The 27,760-nt window shown below is 44.1% G+C and overlaps 1 protein-coding gene across 1 annotated transcript in view; it reads right to left on the reverse strand.

The window, feature by feature from the left end:
* Positions 1–27,760, reverse strand: part of jarid2b (jumonji and AT-rich interaction domain containing 2b) — a 126,389-nt gene that overhangs the window by 49,974 nt on the left and 48,655 nt on the right. Inside the window, exons 2-3 of the mRNA XM_080836706.1 lie at positions 14,798–14,933; positions 4,861–4,963 (exon numbers count right to left, since the gene is read on the reverse strand). Of these exons, the coding sequence (XP_080692832.1) occupies positions 4,861–4,963; positions 14,798–14,933 (239 nt within the window). The remainder of the gene's footprint in view (positions 1–4,860; positions 4,964–14,797; positions 14,934–27,760) is intronic.

Below are 27,760 nucleotides of genomic sequence, written 5' to 3' on the forward strand. Positions count from 1 at the left end.
CAGAGAAAGACACACACACACACACAGAAAGACACACACACACACACACACAGAGAAAGACACACACAAACACACAGAGAAAGACACACACACACACACACACAACGAAAGACACACACACACACACACACACACACACACACAGAAAGACACACAAACACACACACTACTCAAATGACACAAAGACTTGGGGCCATAGAGGGGCAAAAGGAGACAAACACACAAAAGCTTCCTCCGGCAGGAAAAGGATCGGGTGCCATTTTAATGCCTGCTGCTAAAAAACCCACATGTTTAACTCCTTTAGAAAATCCTTTCCATTTAAGCCACTATTTGGGACATTGTGTATGGCCAGTTAAAATACAGCATGTCAGAAACAACACCAAGACCAGGAAAATGCAAGAACAAGGAATTAGAAACCAACGAGTACTCAAGCAGGAGTTGAGTGTGTAGCTAGTTAGTTTGTGTGTGTGTGTGTGTGTGTGTGTAAGTGAGAGAGAGGGAGACCAGAAGGCTATCTGGCTAGTGTGTGTCACTACAATGAGCTTGTCCATCTTTAGTGTATAATATACACTGTAATATTCACTGTATATAGTGCGTGTGTGTGTGTGTGTGCAGTTTAAGTGACACCTACAAGATGGCCTTCACACTTAATCCAATCTGCACATGATTTCATTAAGGGCAGGCTGAGCGTCACTACTGCATAATGCAGGAAAAGAGCGCTCAGCTGAGAGGACGGAGGGGAAGAGAGGAAGAATCAGAAGACAGAAGAAAGAGCAAGCAACAGCAACGCAACAGCCAGATTTTCTAGGGGTGAGGCAGACAGAAAGACAGACAGACAGACAGACAGACAGAGATCGAGTTTACAAACAGAATCACAAACCAAACAGTGATCAAGTTTACAAACAATATCAAAACCAAACAGTGATTGAGTTTACAAACAATATCAAAACCAAACAGTGATCGAGTTTACAAACAGAATCACAAACCAAACAGTGATCGAGTTTACAAACAGAATCACAAACCAAACAGTGATCGAGTTTACAAACAGAATCACAAACCAAACAATGATCGAGTTTACAAGCAGAATCACAAACCAAACAGTGATCGAGTTTACAAACACAAGTCAATAAAGGGTGAAGACCATCTATTCAACTTCTTTTAAGTCTGTGTTGCAGTTACTACACTGGCACAAAGACACAGACAAACTCCCATAATTAACATTTCAAAAGACCCAGTGAATAAAGTGTTTTCCTTTTCACGCTCACACTTGATTTCACAGAAGCACAGAGTGGCAAAGTACCACAGGCAAGCAGAGTCACATGTAGGAAGAGAACTGTCTGTCTTCACGTAGGTCTGGGCTTAGACCATTTAGGCCATGAAACCACTAGCAATACAGAATTCTCTACCTGTTCCAACCCATTCTGACAGAGCAGAGGGCAGAGCTGGATTCCTCTGACACCCAGGCATCAGGTGATAAATTATATGATGAATGAAACAGCACAATAAATCCTATCGATCAAAGCATAGACTGCAAGACTCTAGTGTAATGGAAATGTAAACAGAGTGTGATGAGTCATGGCATTCCCTCCATCCTCTCCTGGCCCACAATGCCCTGGGGCTCAGCGCACAGCTACTACAAGCACGGCGGGCATCCGCATGAGTCAGCGGAGGGCAGGAGACGGCAGGTTAACCTGGGCACACCTGTGGCCTCCCCTCTCTCACGCTACACCTGGGAGTGTTGCCCTTTCATGAGTGATGAGTCAGGACCACACACACACACACACACACACACACACACACACACACACACACACACACACAGCGCTGCCACTGACTGTACTGACTGCTCATACCAATCTGATTAGCATGCTCAGCGTGTAGCGACAGCCAAGCTATGACTGAGTGCATAATAGACAAGCATTCAGCCGGGCCAATCTAGAGCAGAAATCAATAGGAGCATTATGAGCCCGTATGAGCAGGTGTGTGTGTGTGTGTGTGCGTACATTTTCCTAATAGAAAGTTCACTGTATAGCTATGGGTGAGAGGCTGGCGAAGGCATATGAAAGTGTGTGTGAAAGTGCTGACTCTTTGATGCGCTCACACACAGACAGCCAAAGAGATGCGGCACCAAATGGGAACAAAAGTGCTGGCACTGACACAGAGGGCCTGGTGAACAAACACCCCACTGGCACACACTGGCACTCTTACTTAGCGGTGAACAGGGCAGAGCAGAACTGGGTTGAAGTCTATAAAACTGACTAAACGTCCCCCTGGGTTTCCAGTGCCTGAGACTTTGGGCAGCCCCTATCCACCCTGATCTCCTCCCCTCCTCTCCCCACCCCTCCTGCCTTCTGGGGAGAGAGGTCTGCAGCTCTCCCCTTCCCCTGCCTCTCTCCCTGGGAAGGCAAACAGAGCTCTCCTCCCAAACTCCTCTTGAAGGGAGTGCCTCCCTGCCACTCTGCCAACCTGCGCCCGGTTCCCAGACCCAGCAGGCAATCCGCCCAGACACCTGCGTGCTGCCACCCCCTCCTCTCATGAGCCCCTTCATGCTCTCTGTCTTTCATCCCCCCCCCCCCTCTCTCTTTTGGGGTTGATCCCTCGCTCCCACTTCTCTTGTTTAGGCAGTGCCAGGTGGGGAAGTGTTGGCACCTCCTTAATCACCCTCTTTCTGCCGCTTAGAGTAGTCAACAGATGCCAGGGCCAAAGAGTTGTCCTCCCCCGTCTTTCTTACCTACTTTCTCACACACACACACACACACACACACACTTGCATTAGCAGTATGCAGTGACACTATGAGCAGCCTTTAATGATCACATCTTCTATGAAAAGATGATGAAAAGCTGAGAGCTCTAAGTGCCCACGGACACACACACACACGCACGCACGCACGCACGCACGCACGCACGCACGCACGCACGCACGCACACACACACACACACACACACACACACACACACACACACACACACACACACACACACACACACACACACACACACACACACACACACACACACACACACACACACACACACACACACACACACACACACACACAAAGAGTGTTGACAAACTGTTTTAAGCATTGCCTCTCTCCCTCTCATAGCTCTTCTCCTGCCTTCTTTTCCTTTCACACCTTTCCTCTGCATGGCTGTTGCCATGGCAATGGCTTATAATTATGGGGTAAGTAGGTGGGGCTCTGATTAGAGGTTAGCGATCAGGGATTACATATAGCCAAGACTAGTGCCACACGCACACACACACACAAACACACACACACACACAGACACACACACAGACACACACACAGACACAGACACACAGACACAAAGACACAAAGACACAAAGACACACACACACACACACACACACAGGTGAATGGCTTTAAGAGGACAGGGTTAATGTGGACATCTGTTGTTGGGGTTTGCCATGGGTTAAAGTGTGAGGCCTGGTCCTGTCCTATCGAGGCTATCCTCTCACACGCAGGGAGAGGGAGAGCAAAGGGAATTTGACATGACATTTGGTCTACAAATGTGGCTAAACCCTCGAACCATGACTGTAGAAAAGTTTAGCATTGGAGTGAGGAAAAGAACTTTTACAGTTGAGTGAATCTGATTCTGGAGAACTAAAATAACTTTTACAGTTGAGAGTCTGATTCTGGAGAACTATAAATTCACAGTCCAACTCTGGATGGGATGGAAGAGAACTAGACTGCGCCATCCACTCTGGCAGGGAAAAACAGCTGAGTGTGTGCACGTCACGTCACGGGACACTTTACACTGCCTCATGTCACTCTCAGACCCAGAGAGAGAAAAGGACATAAACAGGCCATCAGAACCAAAAATCCTTCCAGAATAATCCCCTGATTGCCTGTGGACTGAGGAAGACTGGAGAGCGTGCTGGCCTGGAGTGATTACTGTGGCTGTGTTTGAGCAGAGGAGAGAGGAGAATGCCAGAATGCGTGAGCAAAAAGGACTATAGAAAAGGCTTGTTATTTACACTGGTGTAAAATATGTGCACATGAATATTCTGTGGAAATATGGAGCAAACAGTGTGTGTGTTTGCAGAGGGAGGGAGGGAGAGGTGGCGTTCTAGCTGGTGATGGATGTGAGATCTTCATATCGCACAGCTCTCTGCCCAGGACCTGCCCACTGTCTACTCATTAGCTAAACAAACAGAGCTTTCTCACACACACACACACACACACACACACACACACGGCCAGAGACCATTGCTGGATAATACTGACTCATAATGTCCAAATGCAAAGACATCACACAAGGATGTAATCATGCCAAAAATGAAAAGAAAAAACTATTAGAAGAGATTCATCAACACCTCGGATGAATACACCTCTGGGATAAACTCTGAAATTTGACACATGACTCTCTACCCCATCATAATGGAACAACAGCAGAATTGATATGAATGCTTAAATCTTTTAATATAAACGGTTATACATTTGAAATGGCTAATTAAAACTGACTAACACAGCAATTCCATTTGAGGAAATAACATTGGTCAAATCAGCAGTGCCCTTCAGGAAGAAGTGCAGGCACTATTTACTCTTTTATTGTTGATGCTGCCGTATGTCGTTATGGCAGTAATGAGCCTGCATCGTTAGTCAAAGTTCTTCACAATAATGAGACACAATCCCCCGAAAGCATCAGAGTTACTGCAGGATCACTGGTCGGGGATGGGACACACACACACACACACACACACACCTCTCTATACACATCATCCTTGGGGCTGCTCAAGTCTGCTCAAGAGACCAGAGAGAGAGCGAGAGAAAATAAAAAGAGAGAGCGAGAGACACAGAGAGAGAAAATATGTATGTATACAGAGGGTTGGCTCACCTCTTCTTAGCAGGGCCTTCCTCAGCATTGGGGTCACGGGAGCCGTCAGCCTTGTAGCCACCCTTCGCTCCTGACCCGTTCAACTGACCGTTCATCAGGGACCCTGTAGACAGAGGAGAGGACGGATAAGTGCACAGGGCAGAGTGACTTTCTGATCTGTGTGTGTGTGTGTGTGTGTGTGTGTGAGAGAGATGAGTATGAGAATGCATGCACTCACTGTGTCTCTCTCTCCAACACACACACACACACACACACACACACACACACACACACACACACACACACACACACACACACACATTCATTGGAAAAGAGAATGAGAACACATGAGCCTGTCTATAAAAATGAAAGGTTTCCCAAAAGAGCAGTTCTATCTGCCATTCAGACGCCCCTTCACAAATACCAAACACCCAATCTGGCAGACCATCAAGGCCCCACTAATAAAGCGTCTAAAGCCCAATAAAACAAAAGAGCCTCAGAAGAGACGGTGGCACAAAGAGAGAGAGAGGGTGGCACAAAGAGAGAGAGAGCGCTGGGTAAGAACTGACCGTGGCACAGAAGAGAGGGTGGCACAAAGAGAGAGAGAGCGCTGGGTAAGAACTGACCGTGGCACAGAAGAGAGGGTGGCACAAAGAGCGAGAGAGCGCTGGGTAAGAGATGACCGAGCCTCATAAGAGAGGGTGGCACAAAGAGCGAGAGAGCGCTGGGTAAGAGATGACCGAGCCTCATAAGAGAGGGTGGCACAAAGAGCGAGAGAGCGCTGGGTAAGAGATGACCGAGCCTCATAAGAGAGGGTGGCACAAAGAGAGAGAGCGCAGGATAAGAACTGACCAAGCCTCAGATATTTCACTCCAATGAGAGGGGATCACTTTAAGACACTAAAGAAGGGCTTAAATGAAGACGGCAGTCGCTGAGTGTTAGCAAAACAAAACTCTGATTCTGTGCCAACACACACACAGCTCAGGGTTTGGCTATATCTGGCACTTGATGAGTGAGTCACATGAAAGTGTCTCTTTGGCGATGAGTGACAGGGCAAGACCACACCTACTTTAATACCGCTGGGCCCATATTATTGGAGTCAGGGGATTCTTTCTTTCATAGTCCACGTGCCAGTGTACACATGCTTAAAACACACACACACACACACACACACACACACACACACAGATAGAGGGAGCCACACACACACACACAAACACACACACACACAGTAGCATTCTGGATTAGACATCTGTGCTGTCAGTAAGGAGAACCACATGCCCAGGCAACCAGCAGTTCTGACTGTGTGTGTGTGTGTGTGTGTGTGTGTGTGTGTGTGTGTGTGTTGCATGTCTGACGGTTACGTGTGTGGCACACTGTGGTGGGTAGTCTTCATTAACACACATAAATACACTCACACACACACTCTTCTCAGTCAATAGGAAAGAAAATTGCCTGACAAAGTCAGCCTTGTCAAATCACCATACTGGCCTACAATGCTCCCTGACACAGAAAGCCTGAGGACTGTTCCACACACACACACACCAGCTGGGTCCCTATGACTCAGGATCACAAACAACAGCTCGCTCACTCCTGCTCCAGACCCCCATGCATGAAAAACGTGCGCCTCTTTTGCGCTCATTTCAATGCAGCTCCAGCACTTCAAAGACAGCACAACCCCCCCCCCCCCCCCCAAACACACACACACACACACACACAGCCCAAACCTGAGGCAAACACAGCCCTCTCCAGGCATATGGAATCAGATCAATGCCATAAATATTTTGAAATCTGTAATATAGATTTTGTATCTGTGAAACCATCTACACTTTCAAAACCTATCTACAGATACGGATTTCAAATACGAAATGTATCTACACTTTCAAAATCTATTTACAGATACGGATTTCAAATACGAAATGTATCTACACTTTCAAAAACTATCTGCAGATACGGATTTCAGTTGCGGATTTCAGTTACGCATTACGGATAAGGATACGGATTTCAAGTACGAATTACGGATTTCTGTTACGAATTACAAAATCTTTTTGGCACTGTTTTTACAGCCTTTCTAAAGAGCCAATCAGCGCTTTTGGCAGATTTTCTAAAGCGCCAGTCAACACATTGTATCCTGTACTGACTAGCCAATCAGCGCTAGCTTGCTGGCAACTGCTGGCCCTGGGAAAGTTGAGTGACACGTTGTATGCAGCAGTCATGGATCAGAGACCGAGAAATGGCACAAGTAAGAAGTCCTATATTTGGAGTTGTTAATAAAGTCATTGTAAAACGCACAATCACAGTCAGTGGTTTTCACTCCACACTTTCTTTCCATCTGTTTCAAAGATACTTGTCGTTGTATGGAAGATATTAGGATCTGCTTTGGTAGCTAACGAAAGCTAACGTTAGCATTTTCGTGACCGATCTCCTATTCACATTTAATTAAGTTAACCATGAACAGCATTCATATGACCCATTATCACGATGAGAACATTTAGCAGACAGACTGCTATTGTCTTGTTCTCCAGACACATGCAAAGTGATGGTGGGGGTATACCGTTAAGTGCATATGCATCCTCAACAACTGGATAATGACCAGCCTGATTTCAAAACCACCTTGCAATGTCATTTTCGTTTCTTTTCATTGCACTTTGGGGTAGCCTATTTGTAACCATTTTCTGAAATCCTTGAAAACGCTTTATTGTGTATTTTTTGTGGAAGCGAGTTTTCTAGCGTTTCAGTGGAAGAGATATATGAGGCAGCAAGCTGGAGTTCTCGCCACACTTTCATTAGATTCTATTTGTTGGATGTGGCTGAGACCAATTTCCTAGTTACAATGCATTCTGCAGCCAAGCGATCTCTGAATCGCCAGAGTTGTTTAACTTCCCCCACGGCGTTCGTACACCCAATTGTATTCAAATCATGCGGGGGAGACCCCAGATCTCTCCCTAGGCAGAGCGGTGGCAGATTTAGGTTAGAACTATTGAATAATGAGCGGGCCAGCAGTTGCCAGCAAGCTAGCGCTGATTGGCTAGTCAGTACAGGATACAATGTGTTGATTGGCGCTTTAGAAAATCTGCCAAAAGCGCTGATTGGCTCTTTAGAAAGGCTGTAAAAACAGTGCCAAAAAGATTTTGTAATCGTAACAGAAATCCGTATCCGTATCCTTAATGCGTAACTGAAATCCGTATCTGCAGATAGATTTTGAAAGTGAAGATAGTTTTTGAAAGTGTAGATAGTTTTTGAAAGTGTAGATACATTTCGTATTTGAAATCCGTATCTGTAAATAGATTTTAAAAGTGTAGATACATTTCGTATTTGAAATCTGTATCTGTAGATAGGTTTTGAAAGTGTAGATGGTTTACAGAAACAAACTCTATATTACAGATACAAAATCTATATTAGAGATTACAAATTATTTATGGCATTGATTCCATACAGGCACACCATCTTTTGGAGTGACTGCAGTGAAGCAGAACCAGCTCAAATCAAGTCCCTCATAAACACAATCACACAAGGCAACGCACCGCTGGAAGTTTGAACAGATATTCAAACCTTAAAACATCCTCACAAAAGGAGGCAGAAGAGCTCTGCATGAGCTACATGCGCTGAGGCAGATCATTGGCCACTTGCTTTCTTTCATCCTAGTTTTGATTAGAAGAAACACACACAAGCAACAACATGCTAATCTAATACAAACAGACAGCCTCACTCTTCTGCTCTTTTCTCCTCTCCTCATTGTCTCGTGTTTTACATCTGCTAGTCTCAGATGAGTGCTTGGGTGAAAAGGCACTGAACTGAGTTAATGAGAGAGAGACAGAGAGAGAGAAAGAGAGAGAGAGAGTGAGAGAGAGAGAGAGAGAGAGAGAGAGAAAGGAGAGAGAATGAGAATGGGAGGGAGTGAGAGAGTAAGTGACAGAGGGAGGAGAGCAGAGAGAGGAACATGAAGAGAACACTTCCTGACAGGGACGTAACCAGAAGCCTATCGACAAGGGACATGAAATGGAAGATGGCAAAGGGAACAGTAGAGATAGAGAGAGAGAGAGAGAGAGAGAGAGAGAGAGAGAAAGAGAGAGAGATGGAGAGAGAGAGAGCTAAGTATAAGGGCAGGGATGTGGGGAGGGGGCCGGAAGAACCCATTCTCACATGTTTAATAATGCAGAGCCAGCGTGTTGGGAAGACGGCAAAGAGTGTAAGCTATCTCTCTTCGCTCGCTCGCTCGCTCACTCACTCACTCACTCACTCACTCACTCACTCACTCACTCACTCACTCACTCACTCACTCACTCACTCACTCACTCACTCACTCACTCACTCACTCACTCACTCACTCACTCACTCACTCACTCACTCACTCACTCACTCACTCACTCACTCACTCACTCACTCACTCACTCACTCACTCACTCACTCACTCACTCACTCACTCACTCACTCACTCACTCAAGTGGACGTACATTCACACACAGTCACGTGGCCACACACACACACACACACACAGACACACACACAAACACACACACACACACACACACACACACACACACACACACACACACACACACACACACACACACACACAGGCAGTATGATTGTAGGTTATATTCAGTCATGCAGTGATGGGGACAGTTTTAAGAGTGACACACTGATGGAGGACTGTATTAAGAGTGACACATATGTAATGCCACCTCCACTCCACACACACCTGCACCTGCCAATCACATGCTTATATCAACAGCCAGCCACACCCTCTCTTAAATAAATAAGCACTCAGCTTTCAAAACATGACAAAAATGTAAACTCCTGATCTCAAAGCTGAAGGATCCATTTTTCTAACACTTGAAATCGGCTTTCACAAGCATCTCTGTTCTCATTCAAGTCTCTGAGTTTTACATAAGAAACGTATGAAATGGGAAGCAATGGCTAAAATAAGTTTTGCGGAGCAAAAAATGGAGGCACAGTTTGATTCCTCAACCTGCGATTCTCTAGCTCAGTTTGAGATCAGCTCTTGTGAGGTTTAAACTCAAATCCTCAGTTTGAGATCAGCTCTTGTGAGGTTTAAATTCAAATCCTCAGTTTGAGATCAGCTCTTGTGAGGTTCAAACTCTCTTGTGAGGGCCTGTGGTGTGTGCATGTGCGTTCCCGTACTAGCTGACCCCTCCTGAGACCATAAACCTGTGGTGTGTGTGTGTACTGTACTAGCTGACCCCTCCAGAGACCATAAGCATTGTGTCTCCTGCTGCAGCTCCCAAGGCCTCATACAAAACCAGCACAAGCTTGGGAGATCTTAACAACATAAATAAATGAAGAGGATGCCAACAACAACGCATCAAACTGTCAACCTACATCAGCTAAAGGCTCAATCTCCCTCTTCTGCACTCGTTTCTTCCCCTCCAGTTTTTAAGCGTGTTCTTTAAAGCGCCTAGGTCTACTTTCCCTCTCCTATTTTCTCCAGTTGTCTCCACCTGCTTTCCCCCTCTCCGCTGGTGGATGGATGCGTCTTCTATGGGGAGGTGTCTGTGATGTTCCCTCAGATGCCTACACATCACACACACACACACACACACACACACACACACACATCACACAGGCTCCCTTGAGCTTTACCCTTCCAAGCATGCTCTGTGCAGACACTCAGGGTTCACAAACACACTCACATTGTGCAGGGATTAAAATTAACGTCGTCCCGTCGTCCCGGGGCCGTATTCAATTGTCATTGGGACGATAAACAATTTAATTTGGGACGACGTTGGGACGACAAGAATTTCAGCCCGCTTTTTATTGCACTTGCAACTCATTTAAACGGAAAAGAAACGCAATTTCAATGTCCTTGAATGAAGACATTAGACACTGACAATAAATCTGACTTGACTTGAAATGGACTCGCGCCTCACGTTTGTGTTGTATTAGTGACAACAGTGGCGGTCCGTGCATTTCACGACTAGGCCTTCAGTGATGTGCTACACGATGGTATTAAGAGGTGGATTCACTCAGTTTAACATCATTATGACGCCATGGCTCTCGAACCATATATTTATACAGAAAGGCAGTATAAAAGTGAGCATTGCATCACCTTAACATAGGATAGTCAAGTACAACAGACTTAATTAATATTTTCCGGAGCATTTAAAATCAATACACTCGTATTAACAATACATTAAGAGTAGTAAACTCTCAGTTATATGATCGCTTGGATATTACTTAAAAATAAAAGGCGATTTTCAGGGATTAGTCTACAAAGTTTTATTCAGTCCACCGAAAGTAGCCTATGTGAGCTTTAACAAGTTTGTCCACTAAACATCGCATTGTCCCACCTGCAGGGGCGTAGCACCAGATTCTGGGCCCTATGCACAGTATGTTCATAGCAGCCCCCCCCCCCCCCCCCCCCCCCCCCAAAAAAGAGTGCCACGCCCCCCACCCCCCCCCCCCCCCTGACGGTGAAACTTTGCAAATTGAAGGTAGTTAGGAAATGGCTTCCCTTCCTTGTCTTTTGCTGTAATTTTATTTGTTTTTATGTTGCTTGCCAGTCTGTGAACAATTGTGTCTCTCTCTTCATTAGTTCATTTCTCTGTCCATAGTGCTGGATCTTCTGGCATACACTCTCTGGCGCTGCTCTGACTACTTTCTGACCTCTCTTCATCCCTTTCACTTTTCTCAGAATCTTCTCTGCTATCACTTCCTTCACTTGTGTCATCCTCTACCACATTTTCTCCATCTTCCTGGACAGAACCCTCTACAAGCATGAAGCATCTGATAGATATTACTGTAACAGGCAATTCCAATGTAGCCTAATTTGTGTGACTGAACATGTTTAAAGGTAGAGTATGGGATGTTTTCCTGGAACACTTTTTACTACATTGCTTAAAATCCCCTTCACACCCTGATTGCAACAAAAAAAAGTCACCTTTGGATGGAACAGCCTGTGTTGCTATTTGCTAAACACATTAAGCCTACAGTATAAATAGCTAAAATTATGTACTTTCATTTTAAACTGCTCACCTTGCCTCAAGACCACAGTGTCAGAGGATGAGGGGTCTGCATCACTAGCTGCTTCTGAAACTGAGTGCCATGTTTCACAAGTTAACTTTGCTAGCCAACTCATTTGACAGCCTAACCTTATGAACTTATTGAGCCTAGACTATTCCTACTTAATAAGGCTATTAGCCTAATTATGTTATGGCCTAACAAATATTAATTTAGCCAAATGTTCTAATTAGTATAGACCTACTATTGCAATGGTGTGGTAGGCTATGCATAAAAATGAAAGAATACCCGCACACTGTTGCTGCAGCTCCCGTGTATTTTATTGGCACAACGTTTCGACCATTGTTGGTCTTCGTCAGGTGTTCGTCAGGTGTCAGCAGCAACAGTGTGGGTATTCTTTCATTTTTACGGATCTCTTTTTACCCTGCACCTGGATTGGATGTGCGTGCAACACACTCTGCAACTGTGGAAGGCTATGCAAACAAACATGTATTTAGAGTTTACCTCAGATTACAGATAGGGCATGTTATTTCTAATTTTGTGTTATGCCGTTTTTAGCAATGACAATCGCGGTGGTATTGATTCGTTTTATTACCACATCATGAGTTAATTTAATGTAGGGTGTTTGCTTTCACATTCGGGCTCACCTTTCTTAGGAAAGAAGTCTGTTAGTAGTTGCTTTCCCTCGTCTCTTTTTCTCTCTCTTGCCTGCCTTTCTTTTCTTTTCTGAAACCCGGATTTAACGTTCTTGGACATCTTCAATGCGCACCGTTGCCTCAGTCGAATGAACGTTAACATTCGACAAATGCGCCTATAGGTAAAAAGCACACTGAAGGCGGACTAAACCATTTTGTGCGTGGGCCGGGGGGGTGAGGGTCTCCAGACATTATATGTAGACTAGGACACACAATTCAATCCATCATTCAACCAATTTATTTACCCAAAACATTACAATTATATTAGTTAGCAAGAAAATTTGGACCTTTAAATGATATTAATATTTAAAGGAAAAATAAAATTCCACACTCCTCAAGGGCCCTCCCCCACAGAGGGCCCTGGTAACTCAGTCCCCTTTATCCCCCCCCTACGACGCCACTGCCCACCTGTGAAGCAGTTTCATTAAACTTCCTATCCTCACGATATCCAGTTTTTCTTGAAAGTTCCGTCTTGAAAATGGCGTTGTAATTGTATCAAAAACTGGAATTATCAAGTTGGTGTAAACTAGTTTATTTGAGTTGGTTAATGTAATTATATTTAGTCTTACCAATTACCAATAGCATAATAAGCATTGCAACCGATGTACGTCGTTTTCACATTAGCCAACTAAACTAACTGAGCACTGAAGCACTGCACCGGTCTGCCTCAGTATCCAATCAAAGGACGTTTACGTGTCACGTTCAATTCTGAAGGCCTCAGGGAAGATTTCTATTCTCGGGGAAGATTCTTGGAGCCTGGCAACACATGATAGCTGAAATATGATTGGATGAAAGCTCTAACATAAATAAACAACGCTGAAAGCTATGAAATCAAGAGAATGGACTATGGGGAATAATTTAATACATATTTATGAAAAGAAAATATTAAAATTACATTCAATTAAAAAGGAAGTTCCTTCCTGAGTGGAAAAAGACATATTCTTGTATTAAATGGGATGCAGGAATAGGAATGTCATCTCAGTTTTAAGAAATGACCCAAACCAATTAAGAGAGTTTTAATAAACAGTTTTGGATTTTAAATCTATTGCCAGCAGCAGTTTTTATTCTTGTATGATCTTAATGGAATTCATTGTTTGAATTAATTTGCACCGAATTTAGTTTTTTTTTCCCCATAAAATTCGGGACGGTTCCGGGACGTTTGAAAATGATTTTCGGGACGGTTCCGGGACGGTGGTGAAAAAAGTTAATTTTAATCCCTGACTCACATGTACTCATCTTGTGACATCCTGTTCCAACCCAGAATAATAAACACCACCCCCTTTACCTAAACGCCCTGGAGCGCAGCTGATGAACTTACAACACATAGATTCTTTAAACTCTCAAATGTTTTGTGTTATGTGGTCTATGTGGGGAATTGGTGTGTGTGTGTGTGTGTGTGTGTGTGTGTGTGTGTATAGCTGTAGGGTTAGATGTATGTATTTGAGCATTATCATGTGTTACACCCACACACGTGAGGTGTAAACAAAAACGTTACATCAAGTTTTAAAAAATCAATGTAGTGAAATTCTACCTGTTATATCAGTAGTAAGAGAATGTATCAAAAACCGTCACCATCTAAAGCAATTGATCTTTCTTAAGATCCTTTCAATTGAGTGAATTAGGATACGTTAATCTTATATAGTTAGAGGCCTAGCTGAAAATTGAGAAGCATCTATTCTTTGTGTGTGTGCGTGCGTGCGTGCGTGCGTGCGTGCGTGCGCCAGTGTGTGTGCACGTGCGTGCATTAGATCCTCCTCACTGGATTTGAGGGTTTGGGTGGACTTTTGTCTCACTACATTAAGAGAAATGCATCTGTGTTTTATGGAAAATGTTCCATTGTTGTAGCATTGTTGTGTGGGATCATTGTCAAATGAAACACCTCTTAAAGTAACATTATGCAACTATTTACCTTAAAATAACAACTTAAAATTTCATGAGATGGCGACAATTTGCAAAAACATACTTTTACATCTTATTCAGGTGGAATTTTACTATATTTGCGATTTTTTACATTGGATGTTATAAAACAATTACCTTCCCACGAACATATTGACTTCGACAAACGTAATAATTATTTAGTTTGTGGTAGGCAACAGATATTATGTTAGTGGGAAGTTATTACATATTTGGGTGTAACAATGGTGTTTGTGTGTGTGTAGGTGTCTGTCTGTGTGTGTGTGTGTGTGTGTGTGTGTGTGTGTGTGTGTGTGTGTGTGTGTGTGTGTGTGTGTGTGTAGTGGTGAAGTCGCTCAGATCCTCCGCAGAGGTCATAAGTCACTTACCAGCGGAGCCTTTGGTTGCATCTGTGAGGTCATCAGTGAGCTGCCGTTTCTGGGCACTCTTGAACTCCTTGAGGGAGAGATAGAGCACCTTCCTCACCACCCTCTCCTCCGACCACGGGATCCCATCACTGTCATCCTGCAGCCAGAGAACACACACACATCAGCATTGAACAACATGAAACACACACACACACACACACACACACACACACAGGATTCAACATCAGGATTCAACAAGATGACACACACACACACAGATTAGGGTTGAACAAGATGACACACACACACACACATCAGGATTGAACAAGATGACACACACACACACACAATCAGGATTGAACAAGATGACACACACACACACACAATCAGGATTGAACAAGATGAAACACACAGACACACACACATCAGGATCGAACAATATGAAACACACACACACACACACACACACACACACATCAGGATTGAACAAGATGAAACACACACACACAGATTAGGGTTGAACAAGATGACACACACACACACATCAGGATTGAACAAGATGACACACACACACACACACACAATCAGGATTGAACAAGATGACACACACACACACACAATCAGGATTGAACAAGATGAAACACACAGACACACACACATCAGGATCGAACAATATGAAACACACACACACACACACATCAGGATTGAACAAGATGAAACACACACACACACACACACACACACACCAGGATTGAACAAGATGAAACACACACACACACACACACACACACACACACACACACACACACACACACCAGGATTGAACAAGATGAAACACACACACAGACACACACATCAGGATTGAACAACATGACACACACACACACACACACACACACACACACACACACACACACACACACACACACACACACACACACACACACAGACACACACACACACACACACTAGTCTAGATCCTGTCTAGAGATGGCACATGTATTATTATTTATTATTATTGAGAGAAGATGACTGAGGAACATCCACTGTGCACCTCCACAGCACAGCAGGAACACAAGAGTAAAACACATCACATGGTGATGAGCCGAAGTCATCCAATGAGAGCAAAGCACAATCATCCCACACCTAAGGCCAAAGCCACAGAGCTGATGCACAAGCGCATGACACGTAAGGTTTGGTTGATCACTAGGGAAAAGGCTATGAGACAATGTGAGTTAGCGGTCAAATGGGGCTCAGGAAGACTCCCCTCATGTGGGGGAATCCACCGTTCCCCTTACTGAATATACAACCTTTTCATCTGCACTTCTGCATCCTCTGGCTGTGGTCTTGAGTGGGATAGTCACAGGGACCACAGGAAGGCACATTCAGCACCGCAGCAAAGACGTTATTGTTATTATTAGCAGTGTCACCACAGTCAGGGGCACACGCCATCCGTTTCCAGAGCTTTACCAGAGCGTTACCATAGCGTTATCATAGCGTTACCATAGCGTTATCATAGCATTTCCAGAGCGTTATCATAGCATTTGCATTTGGTTGGGCACGTCTGAGAAAACATTACATGCCTTGATATCACATCTGAGGCAGTCTGCTCTTCTTATATGAGAGTGAGTGAGTGAGTGAGGTAGTCACTTAGGCTGAATGCCATGGCAGTGGTACTGGCCATTTTCTTCTAAGATGAGAACATAACAACAAATATATGCAGATTTCCTAAGAGAAGTTTTAAACTTAGTCAATGAGGTCCTTGGAAAGATTAAGAACAGAGAAGCACTTCTTTAAATAAAAAAAGAACAAAGCTTGCCTGCAGAGCTTTGCTGTCTGAGCCTTTTTAAATCCAACAACAGCAACTGTGAATTATGCCGACAGGAAACGTCTTTCGCAAGTTAACACAATAAGCTTCCTGGCTGCCGGAAGCAAAACGCAGAGTAAACCTGACGATTCTCTTCCTGAGTAGAAGACATTATCAAGGATCTCCATGGGCCTCACGGAGAACAGCTGCCGCCGCAGCAGGAAGTGACCAGACCATTGACTTTAGCATTAAGAGAGAAAGATGCCATTACAACCTCAAATGGATCAGAGGCAACCTGGGAGTTCTACAAATGTGATGTTAGGCATGAGTATATGTGTCTATATCTGTGTGAGTATGTGTGTGTATGAGAGAGATAGAGAGAGAGATAGAGAGATAGAGAAAGAGAGAAAGAGAGAGAGAGAGAGCATCAAATGTGAGGTTAGGCATGAGTATATCTGTGTGGGTATTCGTGTATATGTGAGAGAAAGAGGGACAGCGAGCATGAGAGGTGACGTAACAAGTTACTCTTGGCATCTCAGTCACCCCTTTGGCAGCTACCAAATGACATCACCATTCAACATGTTAGAGGTTCGCGCTAACAGAGGAAAATAATTACAAAGAGACATCTTATCTCCCGGAGTAATAGCTGATAACAGCCCAGCAGTATATTCCAATAGTCTTCTAATCCCACTCCCATATACAGCACTGGATATGGAGGCAGGAGACACACACGCGCTCATGAGAAGGCAACGTGTCTGTGTGTGTCTGTGTGTGTGTGTCTGTCAAACATCTATTGAAACTGCATTCAGTACACACTGAACATAATATTTGAAGGATTGTTTTCCAGCCATGTAACTCTGTGTTGAACTGGATTTGACCTTCAAGCGTGCTAGTGCTCTGTATTACACATCATATAACTTGGGTTGAGTTTTTTTTGTGTGCAAGATCCAATTTTGTTTTCCATATTTGTATGTCAATGTATAAAACATCTGGTAGTTACAAGAAAGTGCAGAGGAAAAATTAGCAATGAACTGAAGGTTTTCTTTAAAAGGTGAAGTTGTTTCTATTCTTGTTTTCAAAGATCAAAGTGTCAGAGTAAAGGTCACCTAGATCACCACTGTGGAAGTCCAAACACCACAAATATACTGTGCCATACACTTCACCACAAACACCTTCACAACTGCACACCAAGACATTCACATTTGGGTACAAACATTCACATATCCCCTCACACACACTCCTCCTAACGCCTTTGTCTATCAGTTCTCTTGGGTAAGCAGTGAATAAGCGCTCCAATCTCTCTCTTGCTCTTCTTCCTTCTCCTCCACACTTATTAGGAGCACGGAGAACAGGCCTTCCCAGATGGATTGGGAGCACCAAAGGAATTTTCCACTATTTTATTTTTTATTTTTTCCTCCGACTGAAAGTGATGCTGCAAAGGTGCAAACAGCCCAATTAAATGCACTGTGTCTGGAGCAGACCTATTGTTTCCTGAGCTTCTCTCTGAGGAGGGCTGTGTCTGGGCATGAGCATGTGTGTGTTGGTGTGTGTATGCGTGTGTGTTGGTGTGTGTATGCGTGTGTCGAAAGAAGACAAAAGAGAGAATTCCTGAGAGGGAGATGACACTGACAGGTGAGCTACGCATCAGTCTCTCACCTACGCTTGCTTGCACACGCACACACACACACACACACACACACACACACACACACACACACACAGGGGACTGATGCATGCACTGAGACTCTGCAGCACCTGACAGTTAGCTGATTGACTGTGCAGAGGGTGAAACCAGTGCCTTGTTAAGAAGCATATGAACACACACACACAAATAAATATATGATATTATTATACATTTTTTAAATCACACACACACACACACACACACACACACACACACACACACACCCTCTACCATACTGTGTGGCTCTAGAGGAGGTCTTCTGCCTTGAAGTAAAACTAATGGTATACATCCACTGGCTTACTCTGCTTCCACATGCACACTAAAGAGTGCACACACATACAGATGCCTAGTTGCCTCCATCACACACACACACACACACACACACACACACACACACACACACACACGCCTAGTTTCCTCCATCACACACTCACAGTTGGTTTGGCACTGTAATGCATTTGAAAAGAGCCATATCTCAGTGTAGCCTACAGGGCATGTAAAAATGTCTTGTGTCTGTGTGTGTCTGTGTGTGTCTGTGTGTGTCTGTGTGTGTCTGTGTGTGTCTGTGTGTGTCTGTGTGTGTCTGTGTGTGTCTGTGTGTGTCTGTGTGTGTCTGTGTGTGTCTGTGTGTGTCTGTGTGTCCTTCTGAGCTGGAGGCTGGGAGCAGCATTATGGGGCAAAGGTGCTCATGATTATCCTGAGAAGCACACACAAAAAAAACTACAACAACAAAAAAACAGCCAGGATCACGACAGGGACTACATCTGGCATGGGACACACTCTTAACCGACTTGAATAGCAGTTTAAAGCACAGATGCGGCTAACGCACAAAAACATATCCGATTCAGAGCTCCAGGGCAATTAAACCCATGGCCGCTGACACACACACACACACACACACACACACACACACACACACACACACACACAGTCCCCTTCCAGCATTGGATTGAGCTAATTGCCAAGTTGCCTTTGGTGAACATATGGACTGCTCACAGTGACATAAGGTTCACCTTTCCCCCAAGTGGTTTTCCATGGCCATAAATTACAGCAATGTTCTTCTGCTTTCATTTACACACACAGACACACACACACACAGACACACACACACACTTCATTTAATCAAGGACCAACGTGAGTGAATAAGCCCTATAACCTACCCTTCTACACACTCAGGAAAGCTGCAACTTCAGAAGAGATCACTTTGAGGACTGGCACGCACACACACACACACACACACACACGGTGAAGTAAAAAGGGCTAAAAAAAAAAGGGAGTTGAGTGAAATGGTATCTCTGTCTTGGAGTCAGGCGTCATGGAGACAGGCGTCATCCGGCTGTTCCAGGGAGTTGGCGAGACGATGCCAGCCCTCTTCAGAGCGAGACGCTGGCAGAGATGGGGCTCAGATGTGAGTGAAGCGTTGGCGCGCGCGCACACACACACACACACACACACACACACACACACACACACACACACACACACACACACAGTCACATGCACAGACACTATCCCCCAGGAATCCAACAGCCCTGCTAATGAGCGGCAGGGCCTTTGTGTGTGTGTGTGTGTGTGTGTGTGTGGTGGAGCGGAGTGTGGCCCGTCATCCTCAAGCGCGCGCATGCACACACACGTACACACACGCACATGTGCACACGCACACATCAGACTGAAGGCCCACTGGGACTCAAAACTCACTGTGCCGTGTTCAGATGCCAGTCTGCAAACACATGCCAATTCCAACAGATCCACACAGGCATCAAGAGGGCTACCTTCATGAAGAAAAACTCTTGACTTTTGTGTCTGTCTGTTTGGATTCTAATGAGTATCTGGCATATTCACCTATGACTGCAACTTGTTCATGATGGTGCTGTCAATGCCCCCCCCCCCCCCCCCCCCCCCCCACACACACACACACACACCCCTCCAGTTCATCCTGAGGAAACCCAGATACAATACTAGGTCAGCTGGTTTAGTGCTTACACAACTAACCTTGAAGGCCTCCTGGTTTACACGGAACACCAAACTAATTTTACACTGTAAAATCAAGCAGACGCCTCGATTTAGAGCAACTCAAGTTCATAACAGCATGTATTCATTAGACAGATGGAATCATCCAAAGCCATGCAGAACTAGTGAAGGTAGTGAAGAATCAAAGCCAAGTGATGCCAAAGTAACCTAACTTAAGTCTCTAGGAAGTCAAGAAGCTCAAAGTAACCTAACTAGAGTCGGTACGAAGTCAAGAAGCTCAAAGTAACCTAACTAAAGTCTCTAGGAAGTCAAGAAGCTCAAAGTAACCTAACTAGAGTCGCTAAGAAGTCAAGAAGCTCAACGTAACCTAACTAGAGTCGGTATGAAGTCAAGAAGCTCAAAGTAACCTAACTAGAGTCGCTAGGAAGTCAGGAAGCTCAAAGTAACCTAGAGCCTCTGGGAAGTCAAGAAGCTCAACGTAACCTAACTAAAGTCAAGAAGCTCAAGTCCCATACGGGAGGAGACTCATGGGATAAGAACTGCACAGAGAGGCTGTGGTCAGCTCCCATCCACCCCCAGGAGAGAGCCCTTCCTCTGGCTCATGGCATGACCATAATCTAACCCTCCCTCCATACAAGATGGCACCAGCTAGCTCTATTAGCATCGCTCAGCAAGGCTTTGTGTGAGTGGCTTAGAGAGAAAGAGAGAAAGAGAGAAAGAGAAAACATCATCTTTTATTGCGTTTCCCGTCATTCCGACTCAAAAATGGCCCTCCGTTACCCCTGGAGTTTCAATTCAATAAGACAGGATATGCAGGGCTGAATGAAATCCCACTGGTGTGTACGGGACAGCAGAAATGATGAAAAAAAACTGTCACTTTAGACAAGGGGGATAGAGAGAGAGAGAGAGAGAGAGAGAGAGAGAGAGAGAGAGAGAGAGAGAGAGAGAGAGATGGAGAGAGAGAAAGAGAGGGGGAGAGAGAGAGAGTGATGGAGAGAGAGAGAGGAAGAAAAAGAGGAAAAATTAAAGAGCGAGAGAGAGAGAGAAAGAAGGAGAGAGGAAGAAAAAGGGAGAAAAAAAAGAGAGAGAGAGGAAGAAAATAAAGAGAGAAAATAAAGTGAGAGAGAGTCATGTAAGATACAATATGTATCTTCCTGTCATAAACTGAGGGACAGCCCATAAATTAATCAAATTCATGTATGTTCATGTCTGTTGTTGTGTTAATCCCCTGATGATAATTAATATGTATTATTGTTCCCACTTCTCCCTTTCCCCTTCTGATATACCCTATGTATAGGTATATGTATTGTTTATGTAATCACTTATATATGAATTGTTTATGTAATAATTGTTATATATCCAAACCAAATGCTTTGGCAATACTTTACAACGCTATAGTCATGCCAATAAAGCTTCTTTTGAATTTGAATTGAGTCAGAAAGAGGGAAACAATAAAAGAGAGAAAGAGAGAGAAAGAGAGAGAGAAAAAGAGATCTCTGTTCAATATTAGGGTGTTGTCTGGATGAAGGTTACTGGAGCAATGACACTAAAACATTGTGAAGCATGCCACCATATTCAAAGCCAGACTAATGGAGCTCCTAAAATAAACCCCAGCCAAGGGTTGTTCCACTTTTGAAGGGAGCAAAAGCACGCTCACGTGAGCGCCTGAAACAGGACCGCAGTGGAGCGCCTGCAGCTCACACAATAGGAATGTGGGGCACCATCCAAGACATCGCTATTTTAACACGGAGAATTCTGTTATTATAACACCCTTTCCTTGAAAGAGAATGAACACACACATACATGCACACACACACACACACACACACACACGGAGAGAGAGAGAGAGAGATGGAGAGAGAGAGAGAGAGAGCTTGGCAAACGAGGGGATGTCCCTGCACACATAGCCTACAGATGTGCTCCAGATGTAGAGGTATCTCCATGTCTCTCTCAAATTCAAAAATTCAAAAGAAGCTTTATTGGCATGACCATAGCGTTGTAAAGTATTGCCAAAGCAATTGGTTTGGATATATAACAATTATTACATAAACAATACACATAAGTGATTACATAAACAATACATATATCTATACATAGGGTACATCAGAAGGGGAACAATAATACATAACTAGAAAATGCATTTCCTGAAGGAAATACCAGTGCATGAAATGCAAAGGTTAAGAAAGGAAGAAGAAAAGAAAGAAGAGTGAAAGAAGGAAAGAAGAAAGGAAAGAAGAGTGGAAGAAGGAAAGACAAAAGGAAAGAAGAGTGAAGAAAGGAGAGAAGAGTGGAAGAAGGAAAGAAGAAAGGAAAGAAGGAAAGAAGAAAAGAAAGAAGAGTGAAGAAATGAAAGAAGAGTGGAGGAAGGAAAGAAGAAAAGAAAGAAGAGTGAAATAATGAAAGAAGAAAGGAAAGAAGAGTGAAGGAAGGAGAGAAGAGTGGAAGAAGGAAATAAGAAAAGAAAAAAAGAGTGAAAGAAGGAAAGAAGAAAGGAAAGAAGAGTGTAAGAAGGAAAGAAGAGTGAAGAAAGGAAAGAAAAGTGGAAGAAGGAAAGAAGAGTGGATGAAGGAAAAAGGAAAGGCAAGAAGAGTGGAAGAAGGAAAGAAAAATGGAAGAAGAAAATAAGAAAGGAAAGAAGAGTGAACAAGAGTGGCTCTGGATGAAGAGATAAAGAGAGAGTGAAAATATTGAAAAAAGGAGATAAAAATGGAGTGAAGAAGAGAGATTGAGTGTGAGAGGAAGTTGACTGAGAGAGAAAGATGGAGAGATGGAGAAAAAAAATAGAGAATGGACGGTGTCTTAATGTTCCTAGTTACAGTTAAATTGAGAGGGACAGAGAGAAAAGAGGTTCCTTGGATTTGGCACAGGTGTCAGTAAAGCACAGGTGCAAGCCAGTTTAAAGACCCTATTATGATGTCATAATGGCCCAATGTAAGTCAATGGGAGAAATTTATATTCGTTTTTATTTAATATCTTAAAAAGTATAAAGTTTAGAAAAGTGAAAAATACATAGCATAAGTGTCGTTTACAAGACCTACGCGACAAAGTTTGAATGAAGTTTCTACGTTAAGCGGTTCGGGCTGGATTAATCGCAGAAAAAGAGAAGCCTAGGAATAACAATACGGGGCATTTCATGCACTGTAATAATTATCATCAGGGGATTAACACAACAACAGGCATGAACATACATGAATTTGATTAATGTATGGGCTGTCCCTCAGTTTATGACAGGAAGATACATATTGTGCAGCTAGGACAAGGCACTGCTCATTCTCTCCAGTGAGGTATGTAAGCCTCTCCTCACTGCTCGCCAGCAGGAACTCAGGGAGGACCTCACCAATCTTTTAAAAATATTTTTGTCTTATGTCCTTATATTGTGTGCACTGCGTCAGGAAGTGCAGCTCTGTCTCTTTTGTTCCTTGTTCGCAATGGGGGCAGAGTCTGTTTTCCCTGGGCAGCCATGTTTGCCTGTGCCTACCCACCTCTATGGCCAGATTGTGTTCACTGAGTCTGTACTTTGTCAACGTGGTTCTCAGATTTTTCATCAGGGTCAAAGAGGGTGTATAGTTTCTGTTTAGGGCCAGATAGAGTTGCATTTTACTTTGTGTTTCCCAATGGGTTATGTCATTTTGCTTAATTGTTTTTCTAATTTGGCTTATCCTAATTTCAGGTGCCTTTCTGTTCTGATCCTGAGGTGTTAGTAGGGGGTTAGTGTGTGTGTGGGGATCTGAAGAGCTCAGGCTCAGGACCAGCTGAGTGAGGGGACATGTATCTTTGCTCAACTCTTGGTATTGCAGGGCTTTATAATGATGGGAGTGGGGGTCACTGCTTTTTAAGTGCTTCCAAAATTTGATTGCCCTTTTCTGCATTTTTGTAATCAATGGATATTGGCCTAATTCTGCCCTGCATGCATTGTGTATGGCACATCTGTGAACTTTTAAAATGCTTTTGCAGAACTCAGCATGCAAGGTCCCAATTGGATGCTTTTCCCATTTGTTGAATTCCTGATTTGTAAGTGGACCCCACACCTCACTGCCATAAAGGGCAATTGGCTCAATTACTGATTCAAAAAGTTTGAGCCAGATTCGGATCGGAATTTCTACAGGGATTTGTCGTTTTATGGCATAGAAAGCCCTGCGTGCTTTTTCTCGCAGATCATGCAAGATTGCAACACTGAAAGATTGAACTTTCCATTTGAGTTGATTATTAAGCCTAAATATATGTAGTTATTTGTGTGTTCAATTGAGTGTGGCCCTATTGTAAAGTTGCGTTTTTGTATCTGAGATCTAGATCTTTTTTCGAATATCATTATATTAGTTTTGTTTAGGTTTACTGCCAGGGCCCAGGTCTGGCAGTACTGCTCTAGCAGATCCAGGTTTTGCTGTAAAGCCTGTTCAGTGGGTGACAGCAGAACCAGGTCATCGGCATAAAGCAGGAGTTTTGTTTCCGAGTCATGTAGGGTGACACCAGGTGCTGTTGATTTTTCTATGATTCTTGCCAATTCGTTTATATAGATGTTAAATAGGGTTGGGCTAAGGCAGCAGCCTTGTCTCAACCCACGCTTCTGGGAGAGGAATTTTGTTCTCTTGCTTCCAATTTGTATTGCGCACTTACTTCCTGAATACATTGATTTTATCAGGTCATAGGTTTTTCCCCCAACACCACTTTCTATAACTTTGTAAAATAAACCTGTGTGCCAAATAGAATCAAATGCTTGTTTAAAATCAATAAAGCATGCATATATTTTAGTTTTGGATCACATGTCTCTCAATTAGGGTGTGTAGGGTGTAATGATCAGAAGTGCGGTAATTTGGTAAGAATCCAATTTGACATTTGCTCAGGGTATTGTGCTCCATAAGGAAGTTTTGGACTTTAGAATTTGGAATTTATTATACTACAAAATAGTTTCCCTAGGTTACTGTTCACACAAATTCCTCTGTAATTACTAGGGTCGAATTTGTCACCAGATTTGAAAATTGGCGTTGATCCTTGATTCCAGATGTCAGGGTAGTAACCTACACTCATAACTAAGTTGAATAGTTTTAAGATGCCAGTTTGGAATTTTGTGCTCAGGCATTTTAGCATCTCATTTAGAACAGTCAAACCCTGGTGATTTTTTTTTTTATCTTTCAGCTTTCTTGTTTTGTTTTTTAGCTCCATTTCAGTAATGGAGAGGTCTATGGGATTTTGTTTGTCTTTAATAGTATATTCTAATTTTGTGAGCTTTTGATGTTGTTGCTCCAAATTTGTGGTCAAATTTATGTTCTGAAATAGTGTTTGAAAATGGTTTGTCCATATTTCTCCATTTTGGATAGCCAATTCATCTGGCCTCTTTTGTTTCAGGTTGTTCCAGAAGTTATTTTAATTAACTGACTGCTCTATTACTTGTAGGTGCTTTTTGGTATATTGTGCTTTTTTGGATCTAAGTCTCTCTCTCTCTCTCTCTCTCTCTCTCTCACATGTTTTATCACTCAAACATGCAGTAAAAATTATTTTTTGGGGGAAGTGGGATGAGTTTGTGCAAAAACAGTAGTGTCCTCATGAGAGTATAAACTAAAACATCTGTCCGTTAATTCATATGCGCAGATGCCAGGGATGCCACTGTGGTTGCTGGTTCATCGTCACTTAATCCAATATTGCTGAATCTGAGGTGGCTGTGGTGTTGACACAACATTCGGAAGCTAGTCATCGGGGACAGAAAGTGGTTTTGTTCCACAAATAACAAACAGAAGTAAGCTTGTGCATGGGTTAAGACATGTAAAAGCCATTCTACACGGACAAACATTGTACAAGGATATACACCCATCCTGACCATTGAAATGTTTACCACTTGGCAAAGAATGTGGCCATCTTGCAAAGGAGTAGACTAGTTCCATGTAATGGTTAACAGCTGAACTGTCTACCAGTGTTTCCTTTTCTGGGGGTGTGACGGTCAAGCTAGAGTTGTGGAGGCTCATTAGGGACGTGTTCAAAGGAGGAGGAAACCTACTGATGGCCCAAGTTCATTCACCCCTCCCACTGGCCTGCTGGCACATAGACATATACATGTATACATGTCTATGTGCTGGCGGACTCAGTCTGTGTTCTGAGTGGATCTATCCCCCCCCAACACACACACACGACACCACACCACACACACACACACACACACACACACACACACACAATCATCCATTAGCCTTGTGAAAGTGCATAAGAAAGGAAGGGGTTGTGGTTATGGGTGAATGTTATATTTAAGAGGAACAGCACGTGTGTTTAACAGAAATAAATAAATGCCAGACTGAATTACAGCTTAGAAGAGCAATTCACCCGGCCCAGCTGTTCCCATAAAGAGGGCTTTATCAACAAAGCCTCTGCAGCCACACACACACACACACACACACACAAACAGGCCCTCTGCTCCCCCCAGTTGTCTCCATGACAATAGACCCAAGTCAGCTCTCCTTTGACACACAAATCAGCCCTCGCTGCTTCTTCTGACTGGAGCGAGAGAGATGGAGCGAGAGAGAGAAGGATCTAGAGAGGGCACGGGGGAACTGGGTGAAAGGGAAGCACGTAACTGAAGGGACAGAAGATAACATAGAAGTAAACGATGGAGAGACAATTCTCTGGCAAATCTGGTGGCCCACTGCTCACCAAAGCAATCCCCTTTCCAAATGGGCCAACCAATAGCCTCTGACTGGTAGCAAATAACCAGCTCTAGCAAACAGCAAAGAGGGAAATGAGGGGATAGGGAGGAGGAGGAGGAGGAAGATGGACAGAAAGAAAGCACACGAGGGAGAGGAGAGAGGGAGAAGAGAGAGGAGAGAGAGAGAGAGAGGGAGAAGGAGAGGAGAGACAGAGAGAGGGAAAGGAGAGAGGGAGAGGGACACAGAGAGAGAGAGAGAGGGAGGGAGAAGGGAGTAGACAGAGAGAGAGAGAGAGTGAGAGAGAGAGAAGCAGAGACAGAGGAGAGAGGCAGAGGCAGAGGGAGAGGAGAGCGGCAGAGGAAGAGGCGAGAGGCAGAGGAGAGAGGCAGAGGGAGAAGGAGAGGAGAGAGGCAGAGGAGAGAGGCAGAGGGAGAAGGAGAGGAGAGAGGCAGAGGGAGAGGAGAGGGAGGGAGAGGGAGAGGGAGAGGGAGGGAGAGGGGGAGGGAGGGAGAGAGGGAGGGAGGGAGAGGGGGAGCCCGACAGGGAAACAGGGGGCCTGCTGAGGTATAAATCCGAGGTGAATGTTTGGTTGGATTTAGCGAGCATTAATCTAGCTCATGAACACGGCAAGGCGGCTCTAAAAACACAATTTAGGGGGGGGGGGGGGGGGGTCGAGGGAGGGTAGCCTAGCTGAGGTGTTTTTCTGGGTGCTTCCTCTAGGGACGGTTTCAGAGGTCTTGTTTAGGTTGAGTGCATGCTCATGGCGTGACACGGGCAGGTGAAGCCTTAGGGATCCACCAGGGACTAAAGCCCACAATTTCCTGCTGAGTAGCAGCCATGGCTCTCTATCTTTGCAGACCTTGATCCCACTCTCAGGCTGTCCTGGCGCTTCC

Source organism: Sprattus sprattus (genome assembly GCF_963457725.1).
Source record: "Sprattus sprattus genome assembly, chromosome: 4".
Classification (NCBI taxonomy): Eukaryota; Metazoa; Chordata; class Actinopteri; order Clupeiformes; family Clupeidae; genus Sprattus; species Sprattus sprattus.